Below are 20,960 nucleotides of genomic sequence, written 5' to 3' on the forward strand. Positions count from 1 at the left end.
AGACATGCGTCTTTCTTCCTTTGGGGGAATCTTAGTCATGGAAGCTGGTGTCAGGGGATCTCGGTGTGAGCCTGGCGGTGGGCTTCGGGGTTATTGCCTAGAATAACAGTACTTGTGAAAAGGGCATATTGATCAGAGATTTGAACAAACGAGGAATGTTCCTGAAAAAACGTCCTGTGCTTTTCATCTTTAACCCACAGGCCATTGTGCTCCGGGCGCCTCATCTTCAGCGCGCAGGTGATTGTGTTTAGGGGGCGACGAAGCCAGGGGGGCGCACAAGGCGGGGCTCCCAGCTGTTCCGTTTTAAAGTATTTAAGCTGCTCATTTCTAGAAGCAGCAGCAGGACGAGCACTTTTCTCTGAGGTGCACAGGATGCTCCATCATGACTGCATCCCTTGAGGGGGAACCAGGACCCTGCCCCAAAGCTGCGCTGCTGTTTGTTGACGGCTCCTCCCTGGTCTCTGCCCCCCACCCCCACCCCCTTCCGTGATCAGCAACGCCCAAAACCTGCCCCTTGGAGCTCAGGGAAGGGCATGGAGGCTGAATGAGGCCCGTTTCCTAACAACAAGAAACGGGGGACCCAGAAAGGCTTTTGTGCCCAGGAACCCCCCCAGGGCCCAGCTCGGTTATATGGTCACCCCGAATCCACGGCAGCAAGCTGAGACTATGCGCGGACTCTGGGCATCTGCTGTCTGCTTATCGCCTTTCCCGAAATCTTAGGGTCTGGCTTATCCCCCACCCCCATCCTCTCAAAGTGGGCAGATGCCAGCCCCCTGGGGGGGCCACCATGGTCATTCTTTGCTGAACTGCTTGTATCTCGTGATTTAAATTGCCCAGGAAGAGCACGAGCTGTCAGTCATTCTTGCAGAGTGGCCGACTTCACTGATATTTACGATGAGTGGCCGAATGGTTTCTTGTCACTTCACTGTGTACTTTTATTCGTGGCAGACACTAGAAGCCCTGGCTTCTTCCCGGGAGACACACACAAGTCAAAGACCTTGAGAGCAGCAGCTCCCAGAGCCGTGCTGTGACCTGTGTTCCTTGCCGCCGAGTGAGGTCTGGGGCACCCCTCCTGCGTGGGGCCACCACGGGGCCCCCAACCTGGACCACCCTGGATTCCAGACGAAGTGATGGCCTTTACCGGTACTGTCGTCACAAAGGCAGGGCATTTGGCGCCTGTCCACGTGTCTCAGGAGCACGTCTTGGTCCCTTGGGACCTTCTGTGCTCCGTTTTCCATGTAGTTGTGGCCGTTTCTGGAGGCAGGTGTGAGTTGTCTTTCCCAGTTTAAGCTGGACCCAGCATTCCCTTCCCTCTGCCTGCTGGTGTAACCGGCTCTCTGTCTTCTGGGTGCCCTGATCACCTAGTGACCTTCCTCCCCCACCCCCCAGATGCCCGGCCCTGGGTCCTGGCGTCTTGGTCTGGGCAAGATTTTGTCACATTCTAGCTCCGTGATCTTGGCCAAGTTATACTGACATTTAAAACATTTGTTTTGGAGTTCCCATTGTGGCTCATCAGAAACGAATCTGACTGGGATCCATGAGGACACAGGGTCGATTCCTGACCTCGCTCAGTGGGTTACGGATCCGGCGTTGCCATGAGGTGTGGTGTAGGTCTCAGACACCGCTCAGGTCTGGTGGTAGCATGGCCGTGGCATGGGCTAGCAGCTGCAGCTCCGATTCGACCCCTAGCTGCACCACCTCAGGCGTAGCCCTAAAAAAATACAAAATAAATAACATTATAAAAAATAGGTTTTTTATTGGCGTGTAGTTGACTTACAATGTTGTCTTAATATCAGGTGTACAGCAAAGTGAATCACTTATACATGTACATATATCCATTCTTTTTCCCCTATAGGTTATTGCCAAACACGGAGTGGACCTCTCTGTGCTGTACCATAGAGCCTTGTTAGTTACCTATTTTCTGTATAGTCATGTGTATATTTCAATCCCATCCTCCTAATTTAGCCCTCCCTACCATGGTTTGCCCTATGGTAACTGTAAGTTTTATTTCAAAATCTCCGAGGTCCCGGTTACAGAGCCTGCGCTGTGTGCACGCAGGCAACAGTCAACAGGAACCGCCAGTGAGTGGTTTTCTTCCATTGACGGCGATATATTTAGTGCAAGCATTGATCTTGTGCCGCCTCCGGGAAAATGAAGACAACAGGATCACTTGCTTTAGGACCGTTGTGTTTAATCGGGAGCACAAGTTTAAGGAATTCTGCAGGGGTGAAATACAGCCGAGACTTGGGAAGAGAAGGAGGGTCAGTAAGTGATGACGGCTGTAGGTGGCCGGCAAAGGGCCCTGGCTCTCTTTCACTTCTCAACAATCCAAATTAAGGGCCATCTCCGCTAGGAGCCTGCTGCCAATTGACGGCGAGCAAAGAATGGAAACAGGTGCGTAAATAGTTCTAGAAAGGATCATCAGCGGTAACGCGCAGCGTGTGTGTGTGTGTGTGTGTCCGACCGCTTCTCCCTGGGGTGGGGTGAGGCGCGCGTAAATCATCATACCAGGGCCCTAGGGTTTTCTGTCACAGGGTTTCTCTAGACAAACCATCCCAGCCACAGCCTTCACCCTAAAGCTTGGGAGCATCCCGAACCTGACTCATTTTGAGGATGGGGACAGGGCCAAGGGAGATTCCTCCCAGGGACCGGTTGCAAAGAATCACTTGGGAAGGATTCAGCGGGGAAGAGGGTTGGTTCCGGTAGGACCCCAGCTGGGGCGAGTGGCCAATCAGAGAGCAGGATAAAGCGGGGTGGGCGGGGCTGCGCGAGGACCCGGCTTTGCGGGAAGGTACGCCTCTCTCGTTAGCGTTTAGAAACTTGTTTTCGCCGCAGTGTGATGCACCTAAGAGTATGACGTTGAGCCCTAGACGTGCTTTTGATGCCGTGTTGTGAGTTACCGAGGAACGTTCGGGGCGGTAACTGAAATGGGCTTCACATTGTCTTTATCAAGTGTTACGCTTCAAGCATCACGACCATGGGACTCTTGAGCTTGTCTTCGTAGAGCTCACACTCGAAAGGATGCATTTCAGTTTGAAGGCTTGGCTGGGTGAGCTGCAGACCCCTCTGTACAGACACTGTTTATCTTTCCATTACATCCCTGGGGTTATTTTATTTAAGCTGTGCCCTCCCTTTGTTTCCATCACTTTTGCCTCAAGTTCAGGACTGAATATGAAATGTCAGGTATTTTGCCTGTCGTGTAAAATGTGAGAAAACTTCAGATGGACAGAGACCTCACTTCTTCTTTTGTCTTTTTTTTGGGGGGCGCACCCACGGCACGTGGAGGTTCCCAGGCTAGGGGTCTGATCAGAGCTGTAGCTGCAGGCCCATACCACAACCACAGCCACGTAGGATCCTTAACCCACTGAGCGAGGCCAGGGATTGAACCTGTATCCTCATGGATGCTAGTCAGGTTCCGTAACTGCTGAGCCACAACGGGAACTCCAAGACCTCCCATTCTTGAAGAAAGGTTGCTCCTGATCACTTTGGTGTCGCATGTGTGCAGGTCCTGTTAACGTCACGTGGAATGTCCCCTCTAAGGTCTGGCGAGGCAGTGACTGCCTGGCAGTGCATTCTGTTTTCAGGTCCATCCAGAGCCTCATTCCTCGCTGTGGGGGTTGGGCTTGGCGATGGTTCTTTTTACATTTGTTAACGTATTTCACAGTAACTTCCGGGTCTCTCCTCATCACCTTTTAAAGGAGGAGTAGACCTAAAAATTACCGAGGTAATTGGCACTTTTTAAGTGCTCAGAGCTGGCGATACACAGCAGGGCAAAGAAAGCGCCTGTGGGGTTCCATCGCCGGCTCTTTGGTGCCCTGGACATCTGAGATGAAGCAGCTGTGTGGGTGTTTAGTGCTGGACCCTGGGGTTTGGCAGGGCCGACAAAGATGACATCAGACTCAGTCTTTTTGAGGGGATTTGCATCTTTTTGTGCTCTCTCTAAATCACTCCCTGTTTTTTCCATATCACGTGGTATCGAAAACTCGTTCTCGTTACGTCCGCCCTCCTCCAGCCCCATCAGTTACAAAGTACGGACACTGAGCAGCAGCTGGGATGTGATAAAAAACAGGTGTGGGGCTTAAACCTTGACTTGAGGTTTTCGGGGACGAGGAAGCGGCGTCATTGTCCTTTTCTGGCTCGTTCCTCAACCGTGGTGTTACTCACCAGGCAAAACTCTTCTGAGTCAAGAGTGAGGTGAGGAATTCCTTACAGGCTTAAGGCACCCCTGCAGGTTCTGGGAGAGCCTGCGTTCGGCTTTACAGTGGGCTTTGGCATAAGCCTTGGCTCAAGAGACGAAGGGATGCTTAATGTGCGGGCACTGACTTGTTGTTCATACCTCATCTGAGGACGCAAGTGAGGCTGGAAGGTGCTTAGTCGGGTGACATACGCCACTCAGAGACTTTAAAAATGTCCCCATTCGGACCACTGAGTCAGTCCTTCTCCGCATTGTAGGCGTCTGTCAGGAAACATCCTGCCGACTCTGCAGCTTAAAAAAAACCTTAAAAGACGCTAGAATGTTATCAGAAACCCCCCCTAATAATCGTGGTGCAGGTCAGACTGGCGTTGACACCCCTGCCCCAGCGGGGGCTCAGCATTGCCCTCCCACCTCTGACTGTGCCGCTCAGCTTCACCTGCAGCATGTCTCTGTGCCTCTTCACACGCGGTCGGCCTTTGTTTTTCTTATTCTGACGTTAATTGGATCGGGTTACCCCATCTGCAACTTTTTCCTCTTAATTTGTCCGTGATATCTTATCTCTATACATCTACTCAATTTTTTCATGGTAAATTATATCCCATAGTGTGTATAAAGACGGCTAAATGGTTCTCTCGTTGGGTAATTGTGAGGAAGGCTGGTTTTTACAAAGCACACCGAGTGAGCCTTGGCCACGTGTTTCTGTGCACACTTCTTAATATTTTGTATGATAGAGTCCAAGGGGGAATTGGGTTTTGAATTTTGCGGATTACTTCCATTTTTTTTGTCGTTATTGTTGTTTCTTAATTTGATGGCTGCACCTGTGCCTGTGGACGTGCTCTTGCCCAGGTGGAATCTGAGCTGCAGCTGTGGCAATGCTTGATCCATTAACTCAACTGCGCTTGGCAGGGGATGGAACACGCCTCCGCAACCACCCGAGCCGCCGCAGGAGGATTCTTCATCCACTGCGCCGTGGTGGGAACTCCCCATGTTGGTTTTTTCGAAAGGCCGTACGAGTGTGTATGTGTTTGTGAGAATCTGTGAGGGTGGCCATTTCCACACAGCCCTAGGCCCACTGAGTGTCCCCGGCTGTTTGAGGCTGTGCACAGCTAAAGGGGGTCAGATCCATGGTCCTCGCCCTCACGGATGCGTCGTGACTGCTGTTAGGTTGAGCATGTCTTTGTGTGCTTGTTGGTCCATGGCTGTTTGGCGTGGATCTCTCAACTGGACAATGAATCCTTAAAATTCAATGATAGGAATACAGTCAAAGTAATAAATGGGCAGAAGATCTGGTAGGTAGCTCACCCAAGAAGATAAGCAGACAGCAAATAAGCGTATGAAATGATGTTCCACGTGTCGCTAAGGAACTGCAAGCTACAACAGGATCACTGCGCACCTGTGAGGGTGGCTAAACCCCAAACCACTGACATCGCCACCTGCTGGTGAGGATGTGGAGCAGCAGGAACGCTCAGTCGCTGCTGCTGGGCATGCAAAACGGTGCAGCCCCTTGGCTGTACTGCAGCCAGCGTCTCTCAAGGTAAACGCACTCTTCCCATAGGATCCGGCACTCCCGCCCTTAGCGTTAACTCAAATGAGTTTAAAACTTAGGTCTTGGGAGTTGCCGTTGCGGCTTGGGGGTAATGAATCTGACTGGTATCCATGAGGATGCACATTCAGTCCCTGGCCTTGCTCCGTGGATTACGGATTGGTGTTGCCATGAGCTGTGTAGGTTGCAGACTCGTCTTGGCCTGCAGCAACAGCATCGATTCCACCCCTAGCCTGGGAACATCCATGTGCTGTGGGTGCATTAAAGAAAAAAAAAAAAAGACAAAAAAAGACAAAAACCCCCTGCTTATATCTATCCCCAAACCTGTACATGAATGCTGATGGCAGCTTTTTAATATCGCTGTCAAAACCTGGCAGCACTCCACATGCCCTTCAGCAGGTGAATGGATAAACCGTGGTTCATCCAGACAGTGGAGTATTTTTTCAGCTGTAAAAAGAAATGCACTATCAAGCCACCTAAAGATAGGGAGGGACCCTAAATGCACATTATTGAGAACCCCATCTGAAAGGGCTGCAAACTGTATGACTCCAACTATATGACATCGTGGAAAAGGCAAAATTATGGAGGCAGGAGAAACATCCATGGGTCTTGGGATTTGGGAGTTGCGGGGAGGAGATGAATAGATGGCGCCCAGGATTCTTAGAGCAGCGAACCACTCTGTGTGATGCTGCGGTGGTGGGTACACAGCATCAGGCATTTGTCCCAATCCATAGAATGTACAACACAAGAGTCAGCCCCAGTGTGAATGATGGACTCTGGTCAATGGATCAGTTTCTGTTCATCAGCTGTAACAAATACACCCGCCATTTCAAGCCGTTACTAGGAAACAGCAAATGTGAGTGCATGTATGGGAACTGTCTCTGCCTTTTGCTCACTTTCTTGTAAACCTAAAACTGCTCTAAAAAACAGTGTAGGCATTCCCATTGTGGCTCAGCAGTAATGAACCTGGCTAATATCCATGAGGTTGTGGGTTCGATCCCTGGCCTCACTCAGTGGGTTAAGGATCCAGCGTGGCCGTGAGCTGTGGTGTAGGTCGAAGACGAGGCTCAGATCCTGCGTTGCTGTGGCTGTGGTGTAGGCCAGCAGCTGTAGCTCCGATTCACCTGCTAGCCTGAGAACCTCCATATGCCATGGGTGTGGCCATAAAAAGCAAAAAAAAAAAAAACAAAACAAAACCAAAACCACCTCACCATAACAAGGGTATTAACCAAATGAAGAGTGGAACAAGGGAGCTGGCAGATCTAACTGGTTCCGTGTGGGGGACACTCAGGAAGCACCTTGGCTCCTGACCTCTTCCTCCCACTGAGTCCTGTCTGCTGGTGCCACTGCCACAACGCTGCTTCTTGGTGTTGATTTGCTCTTTCGGTGCAAGAGGACTGAGCATCTGCTGTGTGCTGGTTGGGTCAGATTCGGAATGGGCAACATCTCTCTCTTGCGATCTCAGCCTCTTGTGGGAGAGACACTAGCACTTAAAATCCTGTGGCGTGGTCTTTAAAGATCAGAAGGCTGCTTTGGGTCCACAAAGGGACATTGCCCAGTTGTCCCTGGCAGGTGGGGGAACAGTCTCGTCCAGGAGGGGCGATGGCGATTGCCCCCAGGGAGGGACAGAACAGCTGGATGATGGATGTTCTTCATGCCAGGGGTGGCTCTGGGCAGGTGTCCGCAGGTGTTGGGGGTCCTGACTGGGGTACGGGCCCTGGAGGAGGGGCCGGGCTTTTAGAGGGGAGACCAGTGAGTCTCCTCAGAGGCAGAAATCAGCGGCAGCTGTGATGCTTGTGGCGTGTGAGCCTAGTTATACGGGAGACTGAGGAAGGATACCGCCCTCTGGAGTGAGGCAGAGAAGGAAGGGGCCCCCAGGTGGAGATGGGGGCTTGCGTGGAGGACAGAGTCCTGGGACTAGAAGGCGGGGGAGGAGGAAGCTTGGGGCTCACGTGAGGGGGGTGTCGGGGGTGCTCGTGGGGAAAGAGGAAGGACATATGGGCATGAGAACAACTTGGGCACGGGGTTCCCAGGAGCCCACGCGGGGTCCCTGCAAAACGTGGGCAATGTTCTGGAGGCAGTGCTGCAGGAGGTTTTGTAGGGACCGGAGTGTGGAGGCTGGATTCGGTGGCGGGGGGTCATCCCTGGTCTTGGGGAGAGCAGGTTCTGAGGGTGGTGGCGGAAGGCCACTGCAGGGGCGTGAGGGATGAGCAGTGGCTGGACAGGATCGCTGGGGACAGTGAGGGGGCAGCTCACGGTGAAGGTGGGCTGCTTACTGGTTGGACAAGGGACCTGGGGAGCGGAGCTTCTCCTCGCACACGTGTGTATTCCTTCTGAAGATGTATTGTACAAAGTGGGCACGTGTGTGTGTAAATACATGTATATGTGTATTACATACAATACATCATGTACACTCATTATATATGATACAAGCGTCTGTATTTATATATCTAATCTTTCTTTATAATTTTGATAATAAAGCCTTGGGGCCACAAGACCTTGACACCATTAATTTCACACGTGTTCTCTAGATCTTATCAGTGACCTTTGCTTTGGGAGGACAGCCCTTGCAGTCATCACAAAAGGAAATTGATTTTTTCCCCGCCTTCCGAGCACTAAAAAACCTGAGTGTATCTGAGATGCAGTTTAGCTCTCGCTTGATTGCTTCTCATGTAGTATGAGGTGCTTCTTAGACAAATGCTTGTAGCTTTTTTTAAGTCGTTATTGAAGTGTAAGTATAACTTACAGAAAAGTGCATGCTTGTTATTTCCGAGTGAAACCTGCATACATTTACCCTTTTAGTAGGCACAGTTCATTGGGTTTTGCTATATTGCAAGTCATGCACCCGTCACCACCATCTAGTTGCAGGACTTTTCATCGCCCCCCGAAGTAACCCTGTGTCTTACAGTGGCCCCTCCCCATTTCTGCCCCTCCCCGGGCCCCTGGTTGTCACTCACTTGCTTTGTCTCTATGGATTTGCCCTGTGGGACAGTTCTTGGAAGTCTTAGGGTACGTATCCTTTTGAGTCTGGCTTCTTTGACTTTGCATAATGTCTCCAAAGTCATTCATGTTGCAGCTTAAATGAGGATGTGATTCCTTTGCTGATAATAATACCCGTTACAGGAAGGTAGCACGTTTTGTTAACAAGGTTCATGATTGCTTCATAGTGGATGTGTTTTTTAAATGTATTTCTTTTAAAAAATTTTTTAAAACTATAATTGACTTAGAACGTTCTGTCAATTTTGGCTGTGCAGCAAAATGACCCAGTCTATATATATATGTGTGTATATATGTGTATATATATATGTGTATATGTGTGTGTATATATATATATTCTTTTTACCATATCTTCCATCATATTCCATCACAAGTTATTGGATATAGTTCTCTGTGCTGTACAGCAGGACCTCATTGCTTATCCATTCCAAATGTAGTAGTTTGCATCTACTAACCCCAAACTCCCCGTCCATCCCACTCCCTCCCCTTCCCCCTTGGCAACCACAAGTCTGTTCTCTATGTTCATGAGTCTGTTTCTGTTTTGTAGATTGGTTAATTTGTGTCATATTTTAGATTCCAGATAGAAGTGATAGCATACGGTATTTGTCTTTCTCTTTCTGACTTTGCTTAGTATGAGAGTCCCTGGTGCTATCCATGTTGCGGCAAATGGCATTATTTCGTTCTTTTTTATGGCTGAGTAGTATTCCATTGTATACATGTACGACATCTTCTTAATCCATTCATCTGTGGATGGACATTTAGGTTGTTTCCATGTCTTGGCTGTTGTGAATAGTGCTGCAGTGAACATGCAGATGCATGTGTCTTTTGGATGAAAGTTTTGTCTGGGTGTATGCCCAGCAGTGGGACTGCTGGATCATATGGTACTTCATGTTTAGTTTTCTGAGATTCCCCCATGCTGTTTCCTGTAGTGGTTGTACCCATTTTCCTGCTCACTAAAGTGTGGGAGGTTCTTTTTTCTCCACACCCTCTCCAGAAGTTTTTATTTGTAGACCTATTGATGATGCCTTTCTTTTTTTTTTTTTTTTTTGTCTTTTGTCTTCTTAGGGCCGCACCTGTGGCATATGGAGGGTCCCAGGCTAGGGTTCGAATCGGAGCTGTAGCTGCCAGCCTACACCACAGTCACAGCAACTTGGGATCCTGAGCTGTGTCTGCGACCTACACCACCGTTCACGGCAACGCCGGATCCTTAACCCACTGGGCAAGGCCAGGGACCGAGCCCGCAACCTCATGGTTCCTAGTCGGATTTGTTTTCGCTGTGCCACGACGGGAAGTCCAATGATGGCCGTTCTGACTGGTGTGAAGTAGCACCTCATTGTGGTTTCGATGTGCATTTCTCTAACAGCTAGTGATGGTGAGGATTTTTTCATGTGCCTGTTGGCCATCTGCATGTCTTCTTTGGAGAAATGTCTCATTAGGTCTTCTGCCCATGTTCTCAATTGGTTTGTTTGTTTTTTTGCTGTCGCGTTGTGTGTCAGTATACTTTGGAGATTAAACTCCTGTCCGATGCATTGTTTTCCAACTATTTTCTCCCATTCCGTAGGTTGTCTTTTCGTTTTTTTGTGGTTTCCTTTGCTCTGTAAAAGCTTGTCGGTTGGTTTAGGTCCCACTGGTTTATTTTTGTTTTTATTTCTAGTGCCTTGGGAGACTGACTTAAGAAAACGTTTGTGCAGTTGATGTCGGAGAATGTTTTGCCTCTGTTCTCTTCTAGGAGTTTGATGGTGTCTGGCCTTCTGTTTAAGTCTTTAAGGCATTTTGAGTTGACTTTTGTGCATGATGTGAGGGTGTGTTCTAGTCTGAGCGTTGGGGCCAGGACCCCACAGGAGCCTGTGCCGAGGCTTGCCCTCTGCCCAGCCCGTGTCTCTTTGCACTGAGTGACCCCTGGGGCCCTGGTGTGTCCACAGGCTGGGGTGCTCATGGCAGGGGGACAGTGTTGGGTCTTCTCTGCAGTGCACCCGGGATGGAGTGTTTCTGGGGACCCCAGGATGGAGCAGAAACCCTCCACAGAGCACGTCTATTGGCTTCCTTACCTGGGTGATCTTCAGATTTGCATAAACTTGGAGCGAGCTTATTTTCCTGATGTGGACGTTTCAGTTTGGGGGCTTTAATGGTTTCTAGCAAAATCCTAGGGCTGAAGCTGGTCCCATGTTGAGGAGCAGATCAGAGGCTCTAGGAGGCCCGAACGAGCCTCCAGGTAGGTACCCCTGCTGTGAGCTGAGCTTTTGGGAGCTGGGGTGGGGGTGCCTTTGGGAACCATAGCAGGAGGCTCAGCCCACATGTGTTCTGTCCCTGGTTCCCGTGGACACTCAGCCACATTCATGCTTCTCGTTTCGGATTCTTCCCTGAGTGGACTTCTGGGTAGTCGCCTGTTTTTAAGCTGCAGATATTCTCTCGTGGAGCCTAACCCCCCTAACTTAGAAAAAAATACACATGGGAGTTCCCGTCGAGGCTCAGTGGTTAACGAATCCGACTAGGAACCATGAGGTTGCAGGTTCGATCCCTGGCCTTGCTCAGTGGCTTAGGGATCTGGCGTTAGTGTGAGTCCCAGATGCGGCTCAAATCCGGAGTTGCCGTGGCTGTGGTGTAGGCCAGTAGCTACAGCTCTGATTACACCCCTAGGCTGGGAAGCTCCGTACGCTGCTGGTGCGGCCCTCGAAAAGGCAAAAAGACCAAAACAAAACAAAACCCCAAACTCCCCCCAAACCCGCATATTTCGTCTCTTCCCCAAGGGAATAAGTGACAGGGACATCTGTGCCCTGTGTTCTCCCGCGCTGGCCTCATCTAAGGACATCCACGCGGACGCCGGGTCTGCCGGGCTGCACGGGGCGTGCATGGTCGGCCGCGAGGCTCCTCGAGCGCACGTTGAGTTGGGAGAAAGGGCGTTGGAGAAAGGCCTCTCATTCTCTTTCCCTCCTGATTTTGTCTGTGGGAGTCGGGTTGTCAGCGGGGCTGTCCTGAGGTCTGAGCTTTGTCCCCATGTCTTGCCGGGATGGCGTGGGGACGGAGCAGCCGGTTGCTCCTTGGCTTGGTGCGTGGAGGGACGGAGAGGGGCGGGCGCGGATGGTCTCCGACTCAGTCGCCTCCTGCAGCGCGCATCATTTGTGCCTGCTTGGGACGCGTCCCCTGCGTGTATGAAAGGAAATGCAAGAACCTGGTTCTTGTGTTTGGCCTGAAGTGCTTCCTTCCCCACGGAGGTGTCACGGCTTAGAATCGTGTGCTCGACAGTCCCTGCAGGGAGGCGTGTTTGGCCTCTGCTCCCCACAGCCTTCCGTGCCCCGGGCTGTGAAGCCGTCCTCAGAGGTGGTGATGACTGGGGCCTGGGGCCCTGAGGTGCGTTGGGGACATGTGTCTGTCCCAAACCACGTGTCTGTCCCTCAGGACTGAGGCTTGGGCTGACCACCTGCTCGGCCTGGAGGACCACGAAGCTCCTTTCGCACCTGCTGCTTTATCCGCATCAGCTGTTAACCACCCTGTGTCACCTCCTCCACGTTATGCAGCACCCAGCCCGTTGGTTCTGTGTTGTTGCCGGCTGTCTCTGTGCCCCTGTGCTCACTGCCCCCACACCCTGCCCTCCCCGGTGTGGCCGTGGCCTAGAGGTGTGGGCACGTCCCTGTGTGCTGGGTCCAAGTGTGGCTTGTGCAGCATTTTGCTTCTCATCTTCTCAAGCCGGGTGATGGGGGGCATTTATGGAAAGTGGTCCCAGGGCCCTTTTTGGGTCCTCGATACCCTTTGCGGGATATGGTCACCTGCTCTGTGCTGGGGCATCTTGGAGCTCTTGCGCTTACCTGCTGGACCCGGCTTTGGATGTGTCCTTGGTGGCAGGTGACAGCTGCAGAGGGCATCTGAACCACGGGAGTTTCTGGATGGAGGCCGTCTTTAGTCAGTTAAGTGGTGTGGGCTCCGTCTGTGGAGAGGGGAAACCATGAGAGTTTAGGTTTTGCTTTTATCAGCAGAGTCTTGGTAGGGTTTTTCTTTTGAGTACTAACCTCCAGCCTGAAAAGTCCTCCTCTGGTGTGACTGTCGCCGGAATTGATGGTACAGATTACCGCTTATTTTCGTTGGGCTGGAGTGTCTGTTCCTTTTGAGGCTTATTTGCCGTTAGCGGATGGTGTCCAGGTTTCCCCAGGGAACACATGTTTATTATATTGGATTGTATCTCTGCTCTTATCTGAGTTCTGCATAAGAGCAATACAGTGGAGACTATTAATTTGCGAAACTGTTACCAACTCCTGGGCCCTTGACTTCTGTAGTCAATAGAAATTGATCAGGGGCCAGACAGAAAATTCAGGCAAGGAGTTCCTGTTGTGGCTCAGCGGAAGCAAATCGGACTGGCATTCATGAGGACACAGGTTCGATCCCTGGCTTCGCTCAGTGCGTTAAGGATCCGGTGTTGCCATGAGCTGTGGTGTAGGTTGCAGATGCAGCTTGGATCCTGTGTTCCTGTGGCTGTGGTGTAGGCCGGCGGCTACAGCTTAGATTAGACCCCTAGCCTGGGAACCTTCATATGCTGCAGGTGCTGCCCCAAAAAGCAAAAAAAAAAAAAAAAAAAAAAAAAAACCTCAGGTAAGGCTTTATTGGAACTTTGGGGGGGGGGCGGGGGAGTGAAAATAAGAGGTGCCCTTGCTGGGGTGGGTGGGCTGGTTCTTTAGATAGGGTGGGGGTGGCTGGGGGGCTCAGGCCAGAGGGGTGCTTAGGAGGTCTGCCCACCCCCTTGGTGGTGCTGTGTGCAGGGATCAGAACCGGAGGGCAGTGTTGCTCCTTGTGGCAGTTGGGTGTTGGCTTCTTTGTATCTTACTGTGTGTACCTGCCTTTCATTGCAGGTGTGTGGAGTTATTTTTAGTCTCTTAGCTTTTTCTTTGTGTCTGTTGGTGGAAGAGGAGTTGGTCCCCACTGGCAGGCACTGGGTGAAGGGTGCCAGCCTGTCTCAGAACCAGACTAGAATTTTATTTACTCTGCCCATGATTCTCTGTTTTGGCTAAACTGGTGTTGTGCAAATTTTTGCGTGGTTTAAAACCGTCTCTCTGGGGGTGGCCTTTTCTGATTCAATTATTGGCCCTCTTGTTACTGTTCAGGGCCACAGAGCTTTTCGTTTCAGCGCTCAGTCAAGTTTGCCTTCAGTCAGGGGGCAATACCGGACTCAGAAGGTGTGTCCGTAACCTTCCAGGTAGGATCAGAATCCATCCTTGGGTAGATTCAGGACAATATTTTGACCATGTTGACGTTGCTGCTAATACAGCCGTAACTGGTAAAAAGGCAGGTGTTGATTTCTCTTGCCTTTTTTTTTTTTTTTTTGTCCCAGGGAACTGAGAAATCTGGTAGCTTTTCAGCAAATCAAAGCCTTCTAATAAAAGTCAGTCATCAAAGCTTTCGAGGCTGTTGTGTTTCAGGAAATAGTGTGAATAAAATGAGTATGACTTTTAAAATAAACTTTTCTGGTGATGGTAGAGATTTAGCATTTCTGAGAGATTCTTGATGGCAGGAACCTCACTATGCAACAGGATGAGAGAGTTATACATATCTTTTCAAGTCAGACTTTCACATGGCATTTAAAGGACCTACATGAAGGGAAGCTCCTGTTTTGTCTGAGGTCCAAAGAATAGGTAGGGGGAGGGGGGAGGGAATGTTGGCTTGGCTTCATTTTTATTTTTTGTCTTTTTTTTTTGTCTTTTTGCTATTTCTTGGGCCGCTCCGAGGCATATGGAGGTTCCCAGGCTAGGGGTCGAATCGGAGCTGTAGCCACCGGCCTACACCACAGCCACAGCAACGCGGGATCCGAGCTGCGTCTGTAACTCACACCACAGCTCACGGTAACGCCGGATCCTTAACCCACTGAGCGAGGGCAGGGACCGAACCTGCAACCTCATGGTTCCTAGTCGGATTCGTTAACCACTGCGCCACGAGGAGAACTCCCTTTTTGTCTTTTTTTAAGGGCTGCACCCGTGGCCTATGGAGGTTCCCAGGTTAGGGGTCGAATCGGATCTTCAGCTGCCAGCCTACACCACAGCCACAGCAACACCAGATCTGAGCTGCATCTGCGACTGACACCACAGCTCCACCAGATTCTTGACCCACTGAGCGAGGCCAGGGATCGAACCCGCAACCTCATGGTTCCTAGTCGGATTGTTTCTGCTGTGCCAGGATGGGAATTCCCCGTGTGTTGTTTTTTTAAGGGAAGTGTAATTGATGTACAGTGTAAGTTGCAGGTGTACAGTATAGTGACTCACAGTTTTAAAGATGATGCGCCATGTACAGTTATTGAAAATATTGACTGTATTCCTTGGGTGAGGCGGTGTATCCATATGGCTCTCTTATGCACAATGGTTTGTGTCACTTAATTCCCTGCCCCATATTTACCCTCCCCCTTCCCACTTCTCGCCGACAACCACTAGTCTGTGCTCTTTTTGTTGTTGCTGTTGTTACAGTTATTAGTTTGTTGTGTTTTTTAGATTCCACATGGAAGTGACATCATACAGTATTGGGCATTCTCAAGATAGCAGTCATTTATTAACCAATGTTAAGAAATAAACACCACCTAATCTTTCTATTTTAACCTTTTTTTCCTAATAAAATGATACCATTTTTGAAAATATGAGGATAGGAACAGGTCTAAAGAAAAGAGACCTCCGTATTCTTAAAACCCAAAGACGATAACTGCTGCTAATGTTTTGGCGTATGGCCCCTTAAAAAGAAGTGTTTTAATATTTGGTCGGCACTGGTTTGCTGTTTCTGTTATTTTTCATAGTCACAATTTTGTTTGAAAATCTTAAATCAGTGAATGTCTCTGAGGCATTCCGTCATCCTTAGTGGATTTTTAACTGAGGGACAGTTAAACCCTGAGGGCAGAGGAGAAGTGATGGAAGCTCTGGGGAGATGCGTAGCCTCGAAAATCCTGTAAGTGTTTAAGGGAGAAGCCCGCTTCTAAAAACCTTCTGTTTTCAGTAAGCGCTTTTAGGTCTGTTACCAACTTTTCGGGATAATTTCTTTAGAAGGATTTTCAATTTCTTTTTTTTTGTTTTTGTTTTGTTTTTTTAGGGCTGCACCTGCAATATATGGAGGGTCCCAGGCGGGGGGTTGAATTGGAGCTGCAGCTGCCGGCCTACACCACAGCCACGGCAACATGGGATCCGAGCCGCGTCTGCGACCTACACCACAGCTCATGGCAACACCCGATCCTTAACCTGCTGACTGAGGCCTGGAGTGGAACCCGCATCCTCCTGGATGCTAGTGGGGTTCCTTAACTGCTGAGCCACGAGGGGACCTCCAGGATTTTCACTTTCTACAAAAGAAATAAAACGAGATGGATGCGAAGCTATAGTGCCTCTCAGCTTTGAACCAAGGCTGTCAGCAAATTGAGCCTCATTTATGCGGAGATTTTATTTCTCTATGATGAGTTATTTTTTATTTCGCTGCAGTCCTTTGTGAACGAAGATCTTATTCCACATAGCAACCGGGCAGGGTGTGTCACAGGAGAAAGAAGCAGGAAAAGAGGGGACAGCAGAAAATGGGAATAAGAAGTAAGACAACGTCAGAGGTCAGAAAATACATTTGGCTCAGCCTTTAAGCAGCCAAACAAAACAGAAGCCTGATCTATCCTGAGAATTCACGTCCATTAGAGAAATTCTGCTCAGGAGACACGGAGCTATTTCTGATGCTAAGCCGAGAATCGGATTTCTCCCTCGGGAACACAGACAGGTGCCGTGATTCGGGACCACAACCTCCACAGCATCCCTCAAGGAGAATGACGTGTCGCCTGGATGTGCCTGCCAGCAGCCCCAGAGCCCGCTGTGTGCCAGTGGGGTGGGGCAGTTTGGGGCACTTCCCGTCACAAGGACCTGGTGCTGCTGCAGGGCGTCCTGCCCGGGGAGGTGGCCTTGGCCTTCAGTTTCCCAGGAGCTGGGAGATGCTTCAGGACAGGAGACATTACCGAAGACTGCTTTTTTTTTTTTTTTTGTCTTTTTAGTGCTGCACCTGCAGTATATGGAGGTCCTGGATTCTTGTGTGCAGCTACAGAATCTAGCAGGCTATTCTGCGTAAGAGTCTCTTGGATTTTTGCTGTCACGTTCAAGGGTAACGTTTGCCACTGCCTCTGCCCGTCCCTCGATGCGTGGCAGGCTTGGAAAACATCACACGAGGGAGTTCCCGTTGTGGCTCAGCGGTAACAAACCTGACTGGTATCTTTGAGGACGCAGGTTTGATTCCCTCCGCTCAGAGGTTTAAGGATCCCGCATTGTTGTGGCTGTGGTGTAGGCTGGCGGCTGCAGATCTGACTCGACCCCTAGCCTGGGAACCTCCATGTGCTGCAGGTGTGGCCCTGAAAAGACAAATAAAATAGTTACATGATTTTAACCACACCCACGGGCCCCCTCCCCTCCCATTTTTGGGTTTTAACTAGGATGTATCCCACATATGGTTTTGTTAAATAAATTGAGTTTGGGGACCTATATATGTTTTCTATGTAAATGTCAACCAAATCCATCCTGCTGAGAGATCTTTGCAGTCTGTGGAGTTGGAGGATGAAAATCCAAAAGCTGTTTTATTTAGTGATTGATGTGTAGTTGATTGACAATGTCGTGTTAATTTCTGCTGTACAACGAAGTAATTCAGTTATAATACACATATATTCTCTTCCATTATTATGGTTGATCACTGGTTATTGAACATAGTTCCCTATGCATACAGTAGGACCTTATTGTTCATTCATCCTGTATATAACAGTTGGCATCTGCTAATCCCCAACTCCCTATCTGTCCCTCCCCCACTTCCTAACTCCGGGAAACCACAAGTCTGTTCCCTACGTCTAGGGGTCTGTTTCTGTTTTTTAGGTCAGTTCGATTGTGTCATATTTTAGATCGCAAACAAATGATGTGACATTTGTCTTGCTCTTTCTGACTTAATTCCCTTAGTAGGTCCATCCTTGTGACTGCGGATGGCATTGTTTTCTTCCTTTAGGGCTGAGTAATATTCCACTGTGTCTATGTACCACATCTTCGTTAGCCATTCCTCTGTTGATGGACACTTAGGCTGCTTCCATGTCTTGGCTATTGTGAATGGTGCTGCCATGAACGTAGGGTGCATGTACCTTTTTGAATTATAGTTTTGTCTGGCTGTATGCCGGGAGCGGGGTTGTTGGATCGTAAGGTAGTTGTGTTTTTAGTTTTTTGAAGAACCTCCATGCTATTCTCCAGAGTGGCTGCACCAATTTATTTACAGCCCCACCACCAGTGTGGGAGGCTTCCCTTTCCTCCACACCCTCCAAGAGCCGTTTTGTGAGAGGAGATTAACCAGGGAGAACCTCTGTGGGCGGCATGACTCCCGCTTGGACCGTCTCTGTACGTGACGTGACGGTGGCACCTGCCTGGGTGTGAGGAAATCCTGCCGCCAGACGTGCTTAAGGGGAAGGAGCCCAGCGTGGCCGGGGCAGCCTGGGTCTCGGCCGTGCTTCCCCCTGTGACTTGATGATCCTCAGATGTAACCAGGGAATAGCCAGCCAAGGAGACGTCCCATTGATTTAGAAAGTTTACTGTAACGGAGCAGGAAATACCACTGAGAGTGACTCCTCCTTCCCTTTTTTCCACCTTAAAGGTTTTTTTTTTTTTTTTTTTTTTTCCCCCCCGTGAAAAATTGCCCCCTTCCCATCCCACGTGACACTCACTCTACCATCCACTGTGAGGTTCTCGTGCTCGGGAGCTGGGTTCAATGCAGGCGAATTAGAGCAGGGCAGTTGCAGGGTGTAATACAATTCTCCCAGATTATCTTGGGGATCAGCCTTGAGCTCTCCTAATACTTAGACAAGGAGCAGCGGCGACGGCTGCCTGTGTGTCCCTGCACCGTGTCGAGGACGGAGCGCCATGCCTCCGACCCATGGCTGGAGGAGATGCTCCATAGGTGAGACACATCTGCACAGCTGTTTTAATAGATGGGGGACCCTCGGAAGAGCAGTAAGTTTGCGAGTGGGTGGTTAGCCCGTAGCTCCAATTCTTCATTCCCAGATTTGGATTATGGATCCTGTAGCTTAAAATGAAGCAGAAACAACCCAGACGATGGTTTAGGGAATAGCTTTTTTTAAACTTTCCTACTTTTGCAGCTCGAAGCGCTCCATTCAGCAATCTGTTGTCACACACGTCCAGTGGGGGTGGACGCCCTCAGCTTTGGCTTGGGAAAGCCTTTGTTTCTCCTTGGTATTGGAGGTTAGCTTTTCTAGATAGTCTTGCCTGGCGGTTTTTATTCTTCAATATGTTTTTTCCAATATTGATTGAAATATTTTTCGATATTTTTCAATATTTTGCATATGTCATTCCACTGTCGCCTGGTCTGTAGAGTTTCTGCTGGGAAATCTTTTGTTGGGCTGTTTTATTAAAAATTTCCGTCTCCTTCTGTTTGTTAGTTTTTGAACCGCCTCTCGTGAGTTTTCCCGTTTTTCCGGTGGCTCACTGGATTTCTTCATGGTAGCTATTTTGAATTCTTTATCGCTTAGATGGCAACATGCCATTTCTTTGTGCTTAGCTGCTGGAAACCTGTCATTTTCTTTTGGTGACAGTATATTCCTGTGATGGTTCATAGCGTTGGGTGAAAAGTGCCTCTGCTGCCTCACGGGAAGTTGTGAATACCTTCCTCATTTGGCCAGTTCTTTGCTGACTTCGATTCCGATAGTTCAGGTTGGCTGTTAGGAGCCTTGTTTTGCCGGCGCTGCTGCTGTCACACAAGTTGTTGGTTTCTCTGCTCTGAGCTGACTCCCCACTAAGGTTGGTGGTGGGTGTGTTCAAAACAAAAACCGAGCAACACAGGGTGGCGGCAGAGTGGGGGGAGGTGTGTGCCCGACACGCGGGTGCACCTGCACCCGGTCGGGGGATCCTCGAAGCGGGGGATCCCAGTGGTCCATGGGTGATGCTCTCGCCTCCCGGGCCAAGCCCAGGAGATGGCTTCCTCCAGTTCTCCTTGTCTGCCCCCTCCCCGTCCTCTTCCTCCCCTGGGTCATGCTGGGCTCTGCTCAGGTAGAGCGGCTGCTCCCGGCAGACCCCCACCTCTGCCGGAAAGCTGGTGCTCGTTGCTGCCCGAGGCCACCGCTGGCTCCCCGGCCAGGTCCCTCGCTCTGCAGCCTCCGAGGTCGGGTCCACCCACTCTCAGGTGCACAGATGGGTGGATCTCTTGTCTCTCGCGCCGCAGCCTGCTGTGCAGAGGTGCTTCGCCCAGATACGGGCGTCTGATTAGTTGTCACACATCCAAGGGGAGAGAGAAAAGGAACGACTGATGCCACCAGGATGCATCACAAATGTTTTAAAAGAAAACTTTCCTTCTGCCCAATGTTAAAATAGAACACGTTCTGTCTGTCACAACGGCGGGGGGGGTAATAATTTGAGAGGAAACTGGTTGTTTGACTTGCACGTAGAAGCTTTGCCCTGTTTCTCCTGAAATTGTTGAGCCTCACTCCCTGGTTTGCCCTCTGCCTTTCCCTTGTGAGCTTTCTAGTATAGCCCCGCCCCCCGGCCCCCGCCTCTTTGTAATTGAAGTGAAGATCTGCCGTGTCAGGAGCTGCGGGGCACAGCACAGTGATGCTGTATTTCTGTACATTTCAACGCAATCACCTTGGTGAATCTCGTGAGCACCCGTCACCGCACAGTTACTGCAACGGTATTGGCTGTATTCCGCACGCTGTGCATTTCGTGGCGGTGACACACTCAACTCTGCACCCGAGAGCTGCTACCTCTGCATCTCCCTCCTCCATTTGTTTCCTCTGCCCACCTCCCTCCCCCCGGCAGCTGCAGGCTTGTTCTCTGCATCTAGAGCTCTGTTTCTGTTTTGCTGTGTTTGTGCATTTGTTTTTTTACATTGCACATTTAAGTGAAATCGTTCGCATTGGTCTTGGTCTGACTTAGTTCACGTCGCATAATACTGTCAAGGTCCATCCGTTCTGTGACACATGGCACGACTTCACTCTCTTCTCTGGCTGGGTGATGGATGTATGCCACATCTTTATCCCTTCCCCTGTTGATGCATCTTAAGGTTGTTGCCATTATCTTGGCAGTTGTCAATAGTGTTGCAGTCAACATGGGGGTACAGATATCTTTTCAAGTTAATGTGTTTGTATCCTTTGGGGGGGGGGAGCCCAACAACCCAGGAGTTCCCCTTGTGGCTCAACAGGTTAAGAACCTAACTGGTACCCATGAGGACACAGGTTCCATCCCTGGCCTTGCTCAGTGGGTTAAAGAT

The 20,960-nt window shown here is 50.0% G+C and overlaps 1 protein-coding gene across 10 annotated transcripts in view; it reads left to right on the forward strand.

The window, feature by feature from the left end:
• Nucleotides 1-20,960, forward strand: part of LOC100523747 (phospholipid-transporting ATPase IB) — a 516,487-nt gene that overhangs the window by 26,200 nt on the left and 469,327 nt on the right. For 2 of the 10 annotated variants that reach the window (XM_021065487.1, XM_021065489.1), the window contains exon 1: nucleotides 3,363-4,194. The exons of 4 other annotated variants lie outside the window; for them this stretch is intronic. Coding sequence is in view for 4 of the 6 variants with exons in the window: in XM_021065480.1 (XP_020921139.1) it covers nucleotides 3,022-3,049 (28 nt within the window). In the remaining 2 variants the exon portion in view is untranslated. Of the gene's footprint in view, nucleotides 1-6; nucleotides 1,144-1,855; nucleotides 3,050-3,362; nucleotides 4,195-20,960 lie in introns of those variants that run through there. 4 more of the 10 variants (XM_021065480.1, XM_021065481.1, XM_021065479.1 and 1 more) reach the window with 4 other exon arrangements.

This window comes from Sus scrofa, chromosome 11, assembly GCF_000003025.6.
Source record: "Sus scrofa isolate TJ Tabasco breed Duroc chromosome 11, Sscrofa11.1, whole genome shotgun sequence".
Taxonomy (NCBI): domain Eukaryota; kingdom Metazoa; phylum Chordata; class Mammalia; order Artiodactyla; family Suidae; genus Sus; species Sus scrofa.